Source organism: Salmo salar, chromosome 19, assembly GCF_965601325.2.
Source record: "Salmo salar chromosome 19, fSalSal1, whole genome shotgun sequence".
In the NCBI taxonomy this organism is placed as follows: domain Eukaryota; kingdom Metazoa; phylum Chordata; class Actinopteri; order Salmoniformes; family Salmonidae; genus Salmo; species Salmo salar.
The window spans coordinates 75,908,547-75,928,089 of NC_138309.1; the positions used below are offsets into that span (position 1 = coordinate 75,908,547).

Here is a 19,543-nt window from a genome sequence, read left to right on the forward strand (position 1 = left end):
GATTGCTAATAGTATCCTTAACTAGCCTAGAAAAAGCTGGCAAGCAGACACTGGAAGGAAAAAATTCTGAGTGACAGAGTGAGTGCTTTGCATAGGCGCTTTGATGGGATTTTTTGTGGGACTGAAAAAATTGCTCTGAACTTAAAAGATTGTTAATAACCGGTTCTCAAGATTTGAAAAGAACTGTTCTGTTCCTTGAACAGTAGAGATCACTTTTGTTCGCGTTTCTGTTTCCGTTCCTCTAAAAAGTAGGTTATTTTTCTGTTCTGTTCCCTGAACCGGTTCCAACCCCTGGTCCTCAATGGCACTGCCCTTTTGGGCACTAGAGTCTTCTATCTATCTCTATGCCCCAGCCCAGCCTCATTTATCCGCCATTTTAGTGACTCATGATCCACCCAACCACACAAATGCAGCAACAACCTCACACAATGACACACCAACATTGGGACTAGCAACAGGTCAATGATTAACTGCAGTTCTACTGCTACTGTTGTGACAAATCCCAAGGTTGTTTCATCACAGACTGTGTGATGGCCTCTGGGCATAGCCTTTAGTAGGACAGGTCAGATCTCAAAGCACTTGAGCACTCCAAACAATTTGGATCCTTTGACAGGGTTGAAGGAGGCTTCATGTTACCACCTACTCTCTCTCTCTCAATTCAATTCAATTCAAGGGGCTTTATTGGCATGGGAAACATATGCTTACATTGCCCTCTCTCTCTCTCTCTCTCTCTCTCTCTCTCTCTCTCTCTCTCTCTCTCTCTCTCTCTCTCTCTCTCTCTCTCTCTCTCCTATAAGAGCACCTCACTCTTATATCCTTCTCCTATAAGAGCACCTCACTCTTATATCCTACTATCCAGGGGTGCAACTTTCACTGGGGACGAGGGGGGGACATGTCCCCACATTCTGAAATTGCATTTTTGTCCCCCCTCAGTTTTATCTTTGGAATGTGATACAAAACGAGGCAACTGTGTGCTTTAGGACCATGTGGACACCTCCGAGTGGTCGGGTAGGCTGTTTGGAGTGTTTATCCGACTGGCTAAAAAAATATATATATATTATGTCCCCCCCACTTCTAAAACCCAAAGTTGCGCCCATGCTATTATCAGTTCAAACTTGGAAACATCTTTGTCAGTGTTTTTTCCCTTAATATCAGGACAGTGTCAGTATAGGCAACACAGGTTTCATATTTATCCAGAGTTGTGGTCATTAGGACACGCAACGGAAAATATTTGAAAACAGAAATGAAAAGCAAAATGAGTGTTTCTCATTGGACAAGTCAATCAATCAATCAAATGAATTTATAAAGCCCTTTTTACATCAGCCAATGTCACAAAGTGCTATACAGAAACCCAGCCTAAAACCTCAAACAGCAAGCAATGCAGATGTACTGGCTAGGAAAAACTCCCTAGAAAGGCAGAAACCTAGAGAGGAGCCAGGCTCTGAGGGGTGTGCTGGGTGGAGATTATAACAGTACATGGCTAAGATGTTCAAACATTCATAGATGTTAATAATAATAATAATCACCTTGGTTGCAGAAGGTGCAACAGGTCAGCACCTCAGGAGTAAATGTCAGTTGGCTTTTCATAGCTGATATTTCAGAGTTAGAGACAGCAGGTGCGGAAGAGAGAGAGCGTCAAAAACAGCAGGTCCGGGACAAGGTAGCATATCCGGTGAACAGGTCAGGGTTCCATAGCCACAGGCAGAACAGTTGAAACTGGAGCAGCAGCAGGTGGACTGGGGTGGACTGGGGACAGCAGGTGGACTGGGGACTGCAAGGAGTAATCAGGACAGGTTGTCCTGAGGCATGGTCCTAGGGCTCAGGTCCTCCAAGAGAAGAGAGAAAAGAGAGAAGAGAGACAAGTCTAGGTGGTCCCTCCCTGTTTCACTCCGTTTACATACGTTAAGGTGCCCAATGAACACAGCCCAGGTGACAGGGTCTTCAAAAGGATATTGTGGTGATTTGGGGTCAACAAAGGACTGTAAACCTCTTCAACCAGTAGGAACCAAGCTGACAAGAAACATAAAAATGACATTGTCACCTAGTTCCTGGTTAGTTAGATTATATTAGAATACTTCTATTCATGGATCAAATCAAATCAAAGTTTATTGGTCGTGTTCACAGCTTTGCAGATGTTATCGCAGGTGCAGTGAAATGCTTATGATTCTAGCTCCAACAGTGCAGCAATATCTAGCAATACAAAACAATAGACACATAATCCGAATGTAAAAAACAACATTTTTAAGAAAGAAGAAGAACGAAATAACAAGAAATTAAGACATATCAGAACGAGCAATATCAGAGTCCGGAATATAAATAAATATCAGAGTCCGGAACATAAATAAATTTCAGAGTTCGGAATATAAATACATGTCTGAGTCCAGAATATAAATACATGTCTGAGTCCAGAATATAAATACATGTCAGAGTCCGGAATATAAATAAATGTAAGAGACGGAATATAAATACATGTCAGAGTCCAGAATATAAATACATGTCAGAGTCCGGAATATAAATAAATGTAAGAGACGGAATATAAATACATGTCAGAGTCCGGAATATAAATAAATGTCTGAGTCCGAAATATAAATACATGTCAGAGTCCGGAATATAAATACATGTCAGAGTCCGGAATATAAATACATATCAGAGACCAGAATATAAGTAAATATACACTGCTCAAAAAAAATAAAGGGAACACTTAAACAACACAATGTAACTCCAAGTCAATCACACTTCTGTGAAATCAAACTGTCCACTTAGGAAGCAACACTGATTGACAATACATTTCACATGCTGTTGTGCAAATGGAATAGACAACAGGTGGAAACTATAGGCAATTAGCAAGACACCCCCAATAAAGGAGTGGTTCTGCAGGTGGTGACCACAGACCACTTCTCAGTTCCTATAATTCCTGGCTGATGTTTTGGTCACTTTTGAATGCTGGCGGTGCTTTCACTTTAGTGGTAGCATGAGACGGAGTCTACAACCCACACAAGTGGCTCAGGTAATGCAGCTCATCCAGGATGGCACATCAATGCGAGCTGTGGCAAGAAGGTTTGCTGTGTCTGTCAGCGTAGTGTCTAGAGCATGGAGGCGCTACCAGGAGACAGGTCAGTACATCAGGAGACGTGGAGGAGGCCGTAGGAGGGCAACAACCCAGCAGCAGGACCGCTACCTCCGCCTTTGTGCAAGGAGGAGCAGGAGGAGCACTGCCAGAGCCCTGCAAAATGACCTCCAGCAGGCCACAAATGTGCATGTGTCTGCTCAAACGGTCAGAAACAGACTCCATGAGGGTGGTATGAGGGCCCGACGTCCACAGGTGGGGGTTGTGCTTACAGCCCAACACCGTGCAGGACATTTGGCATTTGCCAGAGAACACCAAGATTAGCAAATTCGCCACTGACGCCCTGTGCTCTTCACAGATGAAAGCAGGTTCACACTGAGCACGTGACAGATGTGACAGAGTCTGGAGACGCCGTGGAGAACGTTCTGCTGCCTGCAACATCCTCCAGCATGACCGGTTTGGCGGTGGGTCAGTCATGGTGTGGGGTGGCATTTCTTTGGGTGGGCCGCACAGCCCTCCATGTGCTCACCAAAGGTAGCCTGACTGCCATTAGGTACCGAGATGAGATCCTCAGACCCCTTGTGAGACCATATGCTGGTGCGGTTGGCCCTGGGTTCCTCCTAATGCAAGACAATGCTAGACCTCATGTGGCTGGAGTGTGTCAGCAGTTCCTACAAGAGGAAGGCATTGATGCTATGGACTGGCCCACCCTTTCCCCAGGGCTGAATCCAATTGAGCACATCTGGGACATCATGTCTCGCTCCATCCACCAACGCCACATTGCACCACAGACTGTCCAGGAGTTAGCGAATGCTTTAGTCCAGGTCTGGGAGGAGATCCCTCAGGAGACCATCCGCCACCTCATCAGGAGCATGCCCAGGCGTTGTAGGGAGGTCATACAGGCACGTGGAGGCCACACACACTACTGAGCCTCATTTTGACTTGTTTTAAGGACATTACATCAAAGTTGGATCAGCCTGTAGTGTGGTTTTCCACTTTAATTTTGAGTGTGACTCCAAATCCAGACCTCCATGGGTTGATAAATTGGATTTCCATTGATTATTTTTGTGTGATTTTGTTGTCAGCACATTCAACTATGTAAAGAAAAAAGTATTTAATAAGATGTATTCATTCATTCAAATCTAGGATGTGTTATTTTAGTGTTCCCTTTATTTTTTTGAGCAGTGTATATTTATGTGAAGGTGTGTATAGACAGTATGGACAGTATATGAATAGAAAAAGTGTGTACATCAGTAGTTATAGAGGATGAGCCATGGCTAGAATACACTATGTACAGTGCCTTCGGAAGGTATTCAGACCTCTTGACACTTTGAGATGTTTCTACAACTTGATTGGAGTCCACCTGTGGTAAATTCAATTGATTGGACATGATTTGGAAAGGGACACACCTGTCTATATAAGATCCCACAGTTGACAGTGCATGTCAGAGCAAAAACCAAGCCATGAGGTCGAAGCAATTATCCGTAGAGCTCCGAGACAGGATTATGTCGAGGCACAGATCTGGGGAAGGGTATCAAAACATTTCTGCAGCATTGAAGGTCCCCAAGAATACATTGGCCTCTATCATTTTTAAATGGAAGAAGTTTGAAACCACCAAGACTCTTCTTAGAGCCGGCCGCCCTGCCAAACTGAGCAATCGGGGGAGATGGGCCTTAATCAGGGAGGTGACCAAGAACCCGGTGGTCCCTCTGACAGACATCTAGAGTTCATCTGTGGAGATGGGAGCACATTGCAGAAGGATAACCATCTCTGCAGCATTCCACCAATCAGGCCTTTATGGTAGAGTGGCCAGACGGATGCCACTCCTCAGTAAAAGACACATGACAGTCTGTTTGGAGTTTGCCAAAAGGCACCTAAAGACTCTCATACCATGAGAAACAAGATGATTCTCTGGTCTGATGAAACCAGTGGTGGAAAAAGTACCCAATTGTCATACTTGAGTAAAAGTAAAGATACCTTAATAGAAAATGACTCAAGTAAAAGTGAAAGTCACCCAGTAAAAAACTACTTGAGTAAAAGTCTAAAAGTATTTGGTTTTAAATATACTTAAGTATCAAAGGTAAATGTCATCGCTAAAATATACTTAAGTATCAAAAGTAAAAGTATAAATCATTTCAAATTCCTTATATTAAGTAAAGCAAACGGCCACATTTTGTTGTTTTATTCATTTACGGATAGCCAGGGGCACGCTCCAACACTCAGACACCATTTACTGTACGAAGCATGTGTTTAGTGACTCCGCCAGATCAGAGGCAGTAGGGATGACCAGGGATGTTCTCTTGATAAGTGTGTGAATTAGACCATTTTCCTGTCCTGCTAAGTATTCAAAATGTGACGAGTACCTTTGGGTGTCAGGGAAAATGTATGGAGTAAAAGTACATAATTTGCTTCAGGAATGTAGTGAAGTAAAAGTAAAAGTTGTCAAAAATATAAATAGTAAAGTAAAGTACAGATACCCAAAAAAACGACTTAAGTACTACTTTAAAGTATTTTTACTTAAGTATTTTACACCAATGGATGAAACCAAGATTGAACTCTTTGGCCTGAATGCCAAGCGTCACATCTGGAGGAAATCTGGCACCATCCCTACGATGAAGCATGGTGATGGAAGAATCATGCTGTGGGGATGTTTTTCAGCGGCAGGGATTGGGAGACTAGTCAGGATCGAGGCAAAGATGAATGGAGCAAAGTACAGAGAGATCCTTGATGAAAACCTGCTCCGGAGCTCTAAGGACATCAGACTGGGGAGAACATTCACCTTCCAACAGGACAACGACCCTAAGCACACAGCCAAGACAACGCAGGAATGGCTTTGGGACAAGTCTCTGAATGTCCTTGAGTGGCCCAGCCAGAGCCCAGACTTAAACGTTATCAAACATCACTGGAGAGACCTGAAAATAGATGTGCAGCAACGCTCCCCATTCCACCTGACAGAGCTTGAGAGGATCTGCAGAGAAGAATGGGAGAAACTCACCAAATACAGGTGTGCCAAGCTTGTGGAGTCATACCCAAGAAGACTCTAGGCTGTATTCACTGCCAAAGGTTCTTCAACAAAGTACTTATGTAAATTTATATTTCAGTATTTTTTTTGTAGTAAAAAATTCTAAAAACCTATTTTTGCTTTGTCATTATGGGGTATTGTGTGTAGACTGATGATGGAAGAAAACAAACATTTAATCAATTTTAGAATAAGGCTGTAACCTAAAAAAATGTGGAAAAAGTCAAGAGGTCTGAATACTTTCCCAAGGCACTGTACATATAAAGTAGTAAAACAGTATGTAAACATGATTAAAGTTTCCATTGTTCAATGACTATGTACTGTACATAGGGCAGCAGTCTAAGGTGCAGGGTAGAGTAGTGGATGTAATTCAATCAATGGGATTAAATCAGAGTTCTTGAAATGTTTTTGAAAGAACATCTGTTGGCAAAGAGACTTCCATGGAAGAGTGAGTCAAGCTCTATTGCACGACCTGTCATTTCTACAAAATCCTAACAAGAGATGTTAGAGGGAGAGGACATTCTTGCACTTGTGGCCCCTTATAATTGTTGTTATTCTCTTCACCTTTCCTGGGTATAATTTCCATGTCTTCCATCCAAGCTCTTTTATGAATTGCCACTAAGGTAGACTATGCACTTCAATCAGTAACCGTTCTCTCTGGGCTCAGGGATATTATAGACATAACCAAATTGTGATTTATGTGTAATCAAACTGCCACAAACAAGTGCTTGCACACCATTTGTTTGTGCATATTGCGCCTTGGAACACAGTATCCGAATCTGCAAGTTATAAAGAGAGCATTTACAATTTGCCCTACTCTCTGTGCAGCTTCAGTGCCATGCAGGCTGCAATGAAAACAACTGTTACCTACAAGTCATCTGTTCTGTCACCAACTGAAACCGGTTTTTCACCACTCCCCCTGTCCTTCCTTATCTATGCACTTTTCTTCCAAGCACATGCTGGAGCCAGCCAGGGCAACATCTTAGTTTAACAACTCTAATTACTGTAATTCATACACTTTCTTTAAGCACAAAGTACATTTCTTGAACACATCTACAATGTGTAAAAAAAATACTAAAAAGTTGTAAACTGTTAAATAGGCCCTATAGGTGGAAAAAAGAAACTGGCAGACAGTTCACAGCCAATTGAGTAAGTGCAGCATGTACTTGTCATCCCCCAAACAACCAACAGGTGTATAGTCAAATACAGTGTAATTATAGTTTGTAGGCCAGCGTTAAATAGCCTGGTTCTTCAAGTTCAAACATGGTGACCCATATGCGTCGAGTGTTATCAACTTGTTCGTCTCTTTTGCAGATATACGCTCGCGGGCGGCTCAGACCCGTCTGGAACTTGTTTTACAGAATGTGCGATGCTGTGGCCGCCTCACACACGATGGAATCCACCCTTTTGTTGTTGTCGAAGTAGGGATGGTTGTTCCTTAGCAACGGGGTTGAAGCCTTGGTTACGTTCAATAAATAAGATCACACTCATTTTGCTGTGTTTTGTGACAGCAGAAAGGCACACTCAGAATCGGTCATTTATTAGGATCTCTATGGGCACCCTGCCACTTTTGCCAACTAAAATATGCGCGCACACAAACTACTTTTTTGACCACCATGTAGGCTACAGTCTCTTGAAAGTTAAAGTGATGAAATTGGGTTTCTTTTTAATTAAAATGCCCATTTGAGTGTTTTAATGGAAGACCATAACGTTTGCGCAGCCTAGATGTATAAATGTTTTTTTTTTTGCATGCAAGCACTTGATAACAAAGAGTGATATCACACTAGGGGAAAGCCAACATGTTTGTGAATCAGGCAAGCATGCCCAGCAACTTGAAACTAAATGTGCTAATTGTTTGTCAATAGTTTGATTTGAATTTGAAAGAAAACAATTGATTGGATTAGTGGTGTAATGTAAATACTATTCATCTCAGGCTCATGAGGCTGATACTGTGAGTAGTTCCTTCAGGTAAGTGAATGGCACTGCAGATGTGTGTGTGTGTGTGTGTGTGTGTGTGTGTGTGCGTGCGTGCGTGCGTGTGTGTTAAACACTCAGGTCAGCATATTTTTTTATAAACCAAAATTGATGCACATTATGTGTAACATAAATATTTTAGCCTAAAATCGACAGCTCCCCAATGACCATCTTTCTTTTACTTAGCCTTGTGAAATATGTTAGGTATCTTCTGTGATTTTAGATATACAAATAAGCTCTCACTCCCAAAATCAGAGGTATGCTAGATGTTTTAAGACCTCAAAAGTGGTCGACTGAGATGAGTCCATGTCCCATGCCATAGTGTAGATCTAGCTATATGCCTTATAGGAAATATAAGCACCATCTAATTTCCTTATTTCATTTGGTGCCCGTATTTTCCATTCAGTTGGGTTTATTGGGCATACCTGGATGCAAAGCCTAGAGAGTTTAGCTTTACTAGAATGTTTAGTGATCAATATTCAGATCAAATTGCAAAGTGTCTCTGAGAATAATGTGATGTCAACACGTAGCATCCTTATTAACGTTCCTAAAGCGTCACTTTTTGTTTGGCAATTATGGAGGAGAGTTGGGGCGTAAATATGGTGGTGTGACCAAACATGGTGGTGATTGTCACGCATGACACTGCTAATCAAATTAAGTTTAGGTTGGATCTAATCAACAGAAGGAAGTCACAATGACTAATCTCTCTTTGGGCTAGGCCTATCGTCTTAGCCTGGTCCCAGATCTGTTTGTGCTCTTTCCAACTCCATTGTTGTCCTTATCAAGTCACACCCACCAAATTATGTCATTTACTCTTCAGTGCATTTGTCTTTAATGAAAGTATTTTGTCTAGACTAACTTAGATATAATAATTACGCAAAATGCTATAAAAGTTGGAAATACTGGAAATACTAGTAATGTAGCCAAATATCTGATTCCATCTCAATGTGGCCCAGACAGTGTGAATCAGGGCTGCGCAGGCTCCTACCAGCTGAGTTGCATAGAGGGGAGGGAAATGCTTCTCGGCCAGTGGTTGATGAGCATAGGCGCGGGGAGGGGTCTGTATCCAGAGATGAGGGCTTGGAGGAATGTGGGAGTACGCAGGCACCAGTTGAAACTAAATGCAACTATTGAAACTAGTTAAATATTGGTTGCTTGTGAATCCATCACTGCGTCCTGTATCTACTTAAACATAATTTAATCAATCACACTCATTTTTAAATGATAGGTGTGTAAATGTAGATCAACAACCAAGTTCTAGAACTTTAAAGGGCTAGAGTTTCCTCCGCGTGCACTTCCTCTCTCAGAGTTTTATGTTGAGGGTACCACGCAGTCATCGGTACCACGCCGCTCGATAAAACGTTTTGCTCTTTTGAGACCCCTCCTGTAGAGATGCTTACTGGCTCAAGTCTAGTGGCAGCAGCCTCAGTAACACGTCCCCTTGGAGACTAGCAGGAGCAACACGTGATGCGTCTTACTTATCAGGTTTAGGGGAGAGGAGAGAGCAGCGCTTTGGGGACGGCCAGAGAGGAAAGCGAAATAAGTGTTTTCCTCTCGTCTCTCAACTCTTTCTTCCTCTTTAGGAATTTGGAAGAAAGAGGGGGGAACAAAGTTGTCTAACTTTGCACATCCTCAGTAACGCCATTTTGATTCCTCTCCGGAACAACTTTGCAGCTTCTTTTTTTTTCTTAGCCCATCATCACCATTCACCATCATCAGTATGTCTCGGCGCAAGCAGCCCAACCCCAACAAAGTCGAACGTAAGTACCTAGCTCCTCGGCTTATTCTCTTAAGTCTGCCTTATTTGTCTTCTTTAGTCGATATGCGATGTTAATTGAGTGTTTGGCGAAGTTTACTGTTGTTGTGACATAAAGTTGTTAAAGTTTGAAAAGAGATGTGGATAGGATAGTTTTCGCAACTCCCATTTGCTTCCTACTTTCGCTAAGGACCTGATGCTCATCCACGTTTAGAACGCCTGAGCGGTGGAATGTCTCTTCCTTATATTATTATTTTGAACCAGCGAGGTTTAGTTAGCTACTCATTCCCTCTTCAAATCAACAGCAATTGTTGGAGTTCTGACTTCCCCCCTCGGTAAAGTGTTTTTAATGATGGGGGCTCGAGGAGGTTCAAAGTCTGCTAGCTAACTAGCCGCCTGTTGCTGCACTCGAGCATCCATATCTTCAGTGCACTTTGATCGAAGCCTAGCTACAGCTTGGTGGCCATGTGTCGGTATAGCTAGCTACATTTTGACCTTGCCGAGACGTTTACGAAACTTATTTGTTTTTCAACAGTAGTCTGTATGTTAAAATGTTACAATTCAATGATTCGACACGATTCTATCCTTAATTATTTATTAAATAAACCGAAGCAGTTCTTCCTACTCATCACGAAGCGTGTTATCCTACTAGTCTATCGTTTTCCTCATTCATCATTACGAGAATAAACACCTCTATCAGTATTTCTCACCTTTTTTTTTTTACACTCTTTAATTATTATAATCGACTTTATGAACATCTATTTAGCATCATCTACAACGAGAATGATGCAACATGCATGGTTGATGTGTACAATGTTTATTTGGGATCATTCATGGGTATTTTATTTTTTAGCTCTTTTAGACGCTCAAAAGTGATGAATTGATGCGTTTCACTCTCTTGGGGAACTGCAACGTAGCGCGACCTGGTTAGATAATGGTTGCTAGGCATTTTTTTCTTCTTTTTTTCCTTCGTCCCTTTGGTCTCGTCGACTGCTGTGCGCATAGAACAGCATTGGGTAAAAGTGTAACTTTGTGTCTACATTGTTGTTTTGTTTACACCATGTTGTCTGGTGATGGAGAGATGACCTGTTGATTATTTGCACTGTCGACTATTTTGTCGGTGGTTGAAAATAGAAGCAACACGGTTTTGGAGCTTGCTGGTCGATGTTCCTCTTCTCTCGAGCTCTCTGACCACTTGGAAGGAGACAGGGAGGAGAGTGCCGATCCGGATGAGCAGTTCGCATTCCATTACGAAATTCTACACTGTAGACGAGTAGGCCTACGGCGACAGCCGGATCAAACGCAGTCATTTCGCTGTAGGGAAATTCACCATCCAATTCAGTACTCTCTAACAAAGATGTTAGGTGAGTTTGAGATGAAGAAATAGGCTACTGAAAGGTTAAATGGACGATGGTGATGTGAGGGTGGTGGGGTGGGGTAAGCAGGATGCATCAATTGACTTTATTTCTTAAAGTGTATCATGTATTGAGGGGGGCTTAATATAAACAAGAGACATAACATTTGTTTTTAAAAAGTAGTTTTTCTGCGGTACAGAAAGATGATGATGAGCCTGTCCTGGTTTAGGCCCTGCAGTAAAGTGAGGGCATGCATATGATGATGAGATGATGATGAGCCTGTCCTGGTTTAGGCCCTGCAGTCATAGTAAAGTGAGGGCATGCATATGATGATGAGATGATGATGAGCCTGTCCTGGTTTAGGCCCTGCAGTCATAGTAAAGTGAGGGCATGCATATGATGATGAGATGATGATGAGCCTGTCCTGGTTTAGGCCCTGCAGTCATAGTAAAGTGAGGGCATGCATATGATGATGAGCCTGTCCTGGTTTAGGCCCTGCAGTCATAGTAAAGTGAGGGCATGCATATGATGATGAGCCTGTCCTGGTTTAGGCCCTGCAGTCATAGTAAAGTGAGGGCATGCATATGATGATGAGCCTGTCCTGGTTTAGGCCCTGCAGTCATAGTAAAGTGAGGGCATGCATATGATGATGAGATGATGATGAGCCTGTCCTGGTTTAGGCCCTGCAGTCATAGTAAAGTGAGGGCATGCATATGATGATGAGATGATGATGAGCCTGTCCTGGTTTAGGCCCTGCAGTCATAGTAAAGTGAGGGCATGCATATGAAATAGTAGACTGGATAAAAGGAAGATGCTCTTGCACTGCCAAGAAGACAGTTGAGTTTTTTTTAAAATAATAATGTAATCATCCCTCAAATGATCATGCTCCGTTTGGAGGACATTATACTAATGATGTGGTTGAATAAATAAATGATGAACAATTTAATTTGACCAGCTATTTTCTATTGAATTCTGAGCCTCGAGATAGTTGATCAACATGGAACCACACTTTAGAAGAGGATGTCCCTTTGTATGTCCTCAGCTCTCCACCCTCCACAAGGTCTCCAAATCCACTGCATTATTGGTACTCATGACTCTAGTGTGTTGACAAAATAGACTAGCTATGGGTCTCAGTTTATCCAAGGAAGTCACTTTGAAGAGTTTTCAATTCTTGATGTGGGATGCTCTGAGTGCAAAAATGATGTTTAATTTAATATGATGTGGACCAGTTGTAGCCTAGTTACACACCTCAGAAGTCTAAATGGATATTTCTGGTTTAAGTTGTTGGTTGTACTTGGATCTTACTCAAGTAAGATCTTACTCTCTGTCTTACTCTCCTAGTTAGAAATGGCGATTGTTTGACTTCCTGCCATCTTGTGTTGTTTCGTCTCTGCAATTCGATGTGATAGTGAAAACATAGCCAAGCCTATGTCTTTAATGTCTTTAATGTAATGATTGTTGTTTGTTTGTTTTGTCTTAGGCCTAAATGGTTTTAATAATAACAATGTCATTATATATGGGCTGGTAAAATAATTGAAACAAATATGCTACTCAAGGGAATGATTAAGCCTTCAACTAAACATTTGATTATGTCCAGATGTGAAACGGGGCATTCTGTAGCATCACTAAAATGAGAACACAAGTTGTTAGGAGTTTGGATGAACTAAAAGGAGAATAATTTAATCTTAAATGTTCTTTGATGAAAAGTCAGTTGATCAACGTTCCTCCCATTGAGGTTTGGGCCAGATGAGGATGCTGAGGGAAGTAATTAAGAGCCTTCAACCTCCTTGGGTCCCTTATGCTCTCATTAGCCTGCCATTTAGCCTAATAAGACCCCATCCATCCTCTAAAGACACCGACTTAAACACAGTGTCCCCTGATGGCAAGCCGACAGGCAAGTCCCTTCAACAATGCAGGGCATTGGTATTAGGTCCTCACTGGCTCCCCCTCGTCTTTCTCGCCTCTCATTTAGCTGTAAACCGGTTGTTGTTCACTGAGGCTAAATCAATGGAATAGGAGGGGGATGTATGGGGCGAACCACCCAGAACACACTGAAGACACTTCTTCTTACCTCTCTTCCTGATGGAGATGGGTTGTGGTTTCCCCAAGGGTACAGATGGGCTGGCCCTTTGGCTCCCTTTTGGCTCCCAGGGCTATTTTTAACCCGCCTTTTTTAGATAAGATTAGGTTCCATCCCGCGGCCGGCGGGGCGTGGAGGGGACATAGGGACTCTACTTGTAGATGTAAGAGGAGGGAGGAAAGAGGGAACCTGAGGAAGATGGTTTCCAAAATGGAATCCAAGCTTGGGGTTCGGCCTCGCTGTGTCACCTCACCCCTCCTCCTCCCGAACCTTCCTTGCTCAGGACTCACAACCTCAAATGTATGTTACTCCTAAATGCTACATGGCAAATTGAAGTAATTCATAACATGTTTATTTTGTATATTTTTTTTGGGGGGGGGTAGCTTAGTTACATTTTCCTCTTTGATTATGCAGCTGTTACTAAGCATTGACTCCTTGTTTAAAAATTAGAATGCACACATTTCATTTAGGCTACATATGCTGTATTGCATCTTGTAATATGTGCTGCATTGCATCTTGTAATATGTGCTGCATACCCAACATTATTGATGTCTTGATGGAATGAGGCTCAAGGTACGTGTGGGTGCTTTGATGAGGATGCGGTAACACAGCCAAGTGAGATGGCGGAAATTTGAGAAGTGGACGGAACAGCTAAGTAGGACAGTGTCAGTGCTTACATTGTGTGCACATAGACTGCTTTAAACTGAGGTTTTCATTGGGACCGAGTAAGGGATGGAGTTTACAGGTGTGTGAATGTAAGCTGCAACTAACAAACAAACACGGAGGGACCTTAACAGTAGACATTACAACATGTCCCTGGGGTGAGTCCATAGTTAGCCCCCTTTATCCTGGCTGTGGTCTAGGACCCAGTGTAAATATAGGCCTAGTGGTGAGGCTCAATGATATTTGTAGGCACAGTCACACATTTGTTGTAGAAGCCCCAAATCTAGATTAATACCACTGGCTTTTTATAGGCGACACTTGGCTGCACAGTTAATGTGCAAAGTAGGTCCTAATGTTTAGGGGCCTGTCTCTCAAGGTACTATTGCATCACGTTGTTGGATTCGGGAAACATTTGGATTAATTGATTGCTGCCAGGACAACTCCTTCAACCAACTACTAGAAATCCATGCCACCCGTCCTACATTGGTGAACATGATCTTGGTTGGATGAATGGATGTTTTTATTTGTTATGGGAAAAGAGTGACCTATTTTACCAGCATCGCTTGCCATAACAACCAAGTAGAACCTTTATTGTCCTATAGTTCTCCTCTTTCTCCTCGGCCCACAGAAGTGTGTTGTTAATATTGGCCAAGTCATCCATCTCACAGGGTGTGTTCAGGGTCTAACTGATAAGCTGCAGGGAGAGCGGGAGCGCTGCACCAGGGTGATGTCGGCCCTGTCTCAGTGCAGAGCCCTACGTGTCCCTTACCCCTTTATCCCTCTGCACAGCTCTGAGTTGTCACTATACATGTTGTCTCCCCACACACCCCCCACACACCACCACCAACATACACCCTTCCCAACCACACAGGCCACCACCAGCCTCCAGCACAGGTTGCAAATAAAGCAGGTATTTACCTCGGGTTCAAAGTCTAACTTGACGGCTGTGCCACTGATGTGAAAGAATGCCACAAGGGGGAGGGGAGAGGAGAGGGAGGGAGAGAAAGGCTAGAAAATGGAGGCTGCAGCAGCACCTTGGGTGAGGAGGGGTGAAGCATGGGGGAGACAGGAAGTGAAACTGCCTCCTCTCCGAAGTGGTGGGGGAAGAGATGGAGGAAGTGGAACAACAATGGCTCCGCTCTCCAGAGTTGTCCCCTCCTCTCCTAAGTCAGCCTGTTTCCAAGCAACTCGCTCCATCGTATGGATGAGACATAAACTTTTAAGTCTTGTTGTTGTGTTTACAATACTTTATTTGAGTTGTAGTGGAGGTAGGGGAATCTTTATACGGTTCCATTGTCCTCTGTTTACTCACAAAATACTCCTTCCATGGAGTGGATTGTCTTCCGAGCTGTGGTTTGAGTGTTACTTTTCGCCTCTACGAGCAGCCATCTCTAAACTGTGTTGGCTGTCTCGGAGAGGAAAGGGTTAACGCTATGTCGAGAGAGAGAGAGAGAGAGAGAGAGAGAGGGGGAGATGGAGAGGAAAAAGGGAGGCTGAATGGAGAGTGCGCAGTAAGAATGTCTCCCGCTCTCTCTCACCCTTTTCCTCCTCCCTTTTCTGCCTCCTTGCTGTGTCTCTACATCTCTCTCTCTTTCTCTCTCGTCTAGCCCCACATCGCTCCCTCCCTCCCTGTCTTTCATGCTGACTAAACAGTTTTGTCAGCTGGCAGTTGCTCGCAGGCTGAGGATTTGAGATAGCTTCTGGAGGTTGGAGGGGGAGGGGGGAGGGGGTGGTACTCACAGGCAGCACTTGTTGCTCACTGGAGCTAGACAGGGGAGGGAGGAGGGAGGGAGGGACAGAGGGAGAGGAAAAAAAGTGCATAAGGCAACAGCATGGTCCAACCAGTTTTGTGTGTGAGAGAGAGAGAGCTGGGAAGAGAAGAGAACATGAAAATATAACATACTTAGGTTATGTTGATTTTTATCAACACATAGCCAGATTGAAGTTACCGCAAATAAACGTTTTTGAACTTGTGGAAGTAAACATTCAGGCAAACTGTCTTTTTTAATGCCACCTAATATTGTGTTTTCAGAATGTAAAAAGGTGTGTAGAGAAAAGTATTCAAATGGATGGACCTAGAATAAGTGGCATCCGTTCAAAAGCCATAAAACAACCAAACGTTGGTACTGGTTGGTGATTGGTCTGTCTGCAGGACTAGAGAGAGATGCCTGGACGGACACAGCCTTGTCCTACTACACAGTAGGTTGCCTCTTCCTTCGGTCCTCCTGCCCTGTTAGTCCCTACCATGGCCCTGCCCCCGGCTAGGTACGGTGGATTTTCCACATCTGACGCTTTTGAGGGACACATTTGGAATTGTTTATCGAGAGAGGACTCTGTGAGATAGACAGACTATCTCAGACGGTCTGTTAGCCACGCGGAGACAGTAAATATAGAAGGATGAGCTGCTCTAATGACACCCCACCTGAGTGGTGCATGCTGGGAAATGTGATGTCAGAGGTGACTGTGCCAATGGGTAAACGATATGCTAATAGCTTTCAGAGGCTTCATCCTGAATGTAGACCCGAGCCATTTCCTGCACTTTCATATTTTTCTTCCTTTCTTCTTGTGTTACTTTTAGCCAACACTTCCAAACCTTGAGTAGGCCTAAACTTTGTGTTCTTCTGTATAGCTTGGTTTCTGGTGTATAGGAGCTTTTTAGAATACAATTGCATGACAATAATCACATTTCCTTTGCATTGTAATTGTTAAACCCAACTCTACAGTGGTAATCCCTATTAATCCGGGTAGGTTGGCCCCGTGTAATGCCTCTTCAAAAGGGCATCCTTGGAAGAAACACTGAGCCACCACTTCCTTTTCCCATTCCCACAGTGTATATGATATGGTCACCACCTTACACACACACACTAGCCGTCCTCCCCCTCATCAGGTACCATTGTTTGTTCTACAAACACACAGGACACACCTCATCTCCATAGAGACCAGTGCACAGGCCCCCAGACTTGTTGCTTGTCACTCCTCCTTGGCCACGAAAATACATACCCCCCACACACACACCTACACACACACCTACACACACACCTACACACACACCTACACACACACCTACACACACACACACACACACACACACACACACACACACACACACACACACGCACGCACACACCTTAGAAAGCATCCCTTAGCAAAGCTGCATGAGAGGTTCTAGTGTAGGAGGAGACAGGAGTGGGAGGGAGGGAGGGAGGGGGGTGGGAGAGGTTCTAGTGTAGGAGGAGACAGGAGTGGGAGGGGGGTGGGAGAGGTCCTAGTGTAGGAGGAGACAGGAGTGGGAGGGGGGGGGTGAGAGGTCCTAGTGTAGGAGGAGACAGGAGTGGGGAGGGAGGGGGGTGGGAGAGGTCCTAGTGTAGGAGGAGACAGGAGTGGGAGGGGGGTGGGAGAGGTCCTAGTGTAGGAGGAGACAGGAGTGGGAGGGGGGGGGTGAGAGGTCCTAGTGTAGGAGGAGACAGGAGTGGGGAGGGAGGGGGGTGGGAGAGGTCCTAGTGTAGGAGGAGACAGGAGTGGGAGGGAGGGAGGGGGGTGGGAGAGGTCCTAGTGTAGGAGGAGACAGGAGTGGGAGGGGGGTGGGAGAGGTCCTAGTGTAGGAGGAGACAGGAGTGGGAGGGGGGAGGGGGGGTGAGAGAGGTCCTAGTGTAGGAGGAGACAGGACTGGGAGGGGGGAGGGGGGGTGAGAGAGGTCCTAGTGTAGGAGGAGACAGGAGTGGGAGGGAGGGGGTGAGAGAGGTCCTAGTGTAGGAGGAGACAGGAGTGGGAGGGGGGAGGGGGGTGACAGGTCCTAGTGTAGGAGGAGACAGGAGTGGGAGGGAGGGGGTGAGAGAGGTCCTAGTGTAGGAGGAGACAGGAGTGGGAGGGAGGGAGGGGGGTGAGAGGTCCTAGTGTAGGAGGAGACAGGAGTGGGAGGGGGGGGTGAGAGGTCCTAGTGTAGGAGGAGACAGGAGTGGGGAGGGGGGGGGGGTGGGAGAGGTCCTAGTGTAGGAGGAGACAGGAGTGGGAGGGGGGAGGGGGGTGAGAGGTCCTAGTGTAGGAGGAGACAGGTGGGGGGTGGGGGGTGAGAGGTCCTTGTGTAGGAGGGGACAGGAGGGGGGAGGGAGGGAGGGGGGTGGGAGAGGTCCTAGTGTAGGAGGAGACAGGAGTGGGAGGGGGGTGAGAGGTCCTAGTGTAGAAGGAGACAGGAGGGGGGAGGGATTGGGGGCTCCACTCTACTGATAAGGTTCAATTAAGTCTCCCCCCTCTCTCTTTCTTTCTCTCTGTCTGCATGACAACATAGGATAAGCTCCTTGGTCTTCCTGTTTGAAATGATTCAGCACTTTTAAGTAGTTTTCAACTAGGCCTAGATCAACCAACACATTATTTGTCAAATGCCTACTCATTCTTTGTGAATAATGGCCTAATTTGTTGTTTGTTTTGAGGATGTCCAGGAGTTAAGTTGACTGTTTACTTTTTTATTTAAAAAAAAATCCAACTTGTTTTCAGGAGAGAAAAAAAAGTGTAACTTTCATTCTCACTGACTGGATGGACTCCTGTTTTGAGTTTCCATTTTTCTTTTGAAGTTCCCTCCCATTCCTAGACATGCTAATATCATCAGCCGTGAGACGCAGACAAACCACTGATTTTACAAGATGGGGTAAATCTCTGTGACGCTGGTTACACACATAACACTGTCATGCAGTTCCACACTGGACCACACCGGTTATGTCTCAAACCCTTTCTGGCTGCTTCTCTCTCACATCAGGTTATAGGACAGGGATTGGATCATGAACTAGATTCAGCCGCTGGCCAATTTTTTTTTCCTTCTTCGGTGGATGTTTGGGGGCAACATGCAGCAATGTCAACGATTTTACTGAGTTACAGTTTATATAAGGAAATCAGTCCATTGAAACAAATTCATTAGGCCCTAATCTATGGATTTCACATGACAGGGCAGTCCATGGGTGGGCCTGGGAGGTCATAGGCCTACCCACTGGGGAGACTGGCCCACCCACTGGGGAGCAAGGCCCAGTCAATCAGAATTCTATTTTATTTTTTTATTACAGACAGAAACATTCCTCAGTTTCATCAGCTGTCTGGTGGCTGGTCTCAGACGACCCCGCAGGTGAAGGAGCCGGATGTGGAGGTGCTAGGCTACCGTGGTACACTAGGTCTGTGGTTGTGAGGCCAGTTGGACGTACAGCCAAATTCTCTAAAACGACTTTGGATGCGGCTTATGGTAGAGAAATTAACATTCAATTCTCTGGTAACAGCTCTGGCAGTCAGTTGCACACTCCAAAACTTGAGACATCTGTGGCATTGTGTTGTGTGACAAAACTGCACATTTTAGAGTGGCTTTTTATTGTCCGCAATACAAGGTGCACCTGTGTAATGATCATGCTGTTCTTGATATGCCACACCTGTCAGGTGGATGGATTATATTGGTAAAGGAAAAATGCTCACTAACATGGATATAAAGAAATTTGTGCACAAAATTTGTAGAAATATGCATTTTTTGTGTATGTAAAATTGTGGGAATATTTTATTTCAGCTCATGAACCATGGAACCAACACTTTACCTGTTGCGTTTATGTTTTTGTTCAGTATAATTGCAAAACAATTGTAGACTGCAAATTGACCGCAA

General features: G+C 44.4%; 1 protein-coding gene across 3 annotated transcripts in view; it reads left to right on the top strand.

Moving 5' to 3' along the window:
• The first annotated feature begins 9,158 nt into the window (after positions 1–9,158).
• LOC106579554 (ras-responsive element-binding protein 1) overlaps positions 9,159–19,543 on the top strand; it is a 79,337-nt gene continuing 68,952 nt past the window's right edge. For all 3 annotated transcript variants that reach the window (XM_045702700.2, XM_045702698.2, XM_045702699.2), the window contains exon 1: positions 9,159–9,820. Coding sequence is in view for 2 of the 3 variants with exons in the window: in XM_045702698.2 (XP_045558654.2) it covers positions 9,781–9,820 (40 nt within the window). In the remaining variant the exon portion in view is untranslated. The remainder of the gene's footprint in view (positions 9,821–19,543) is intronic.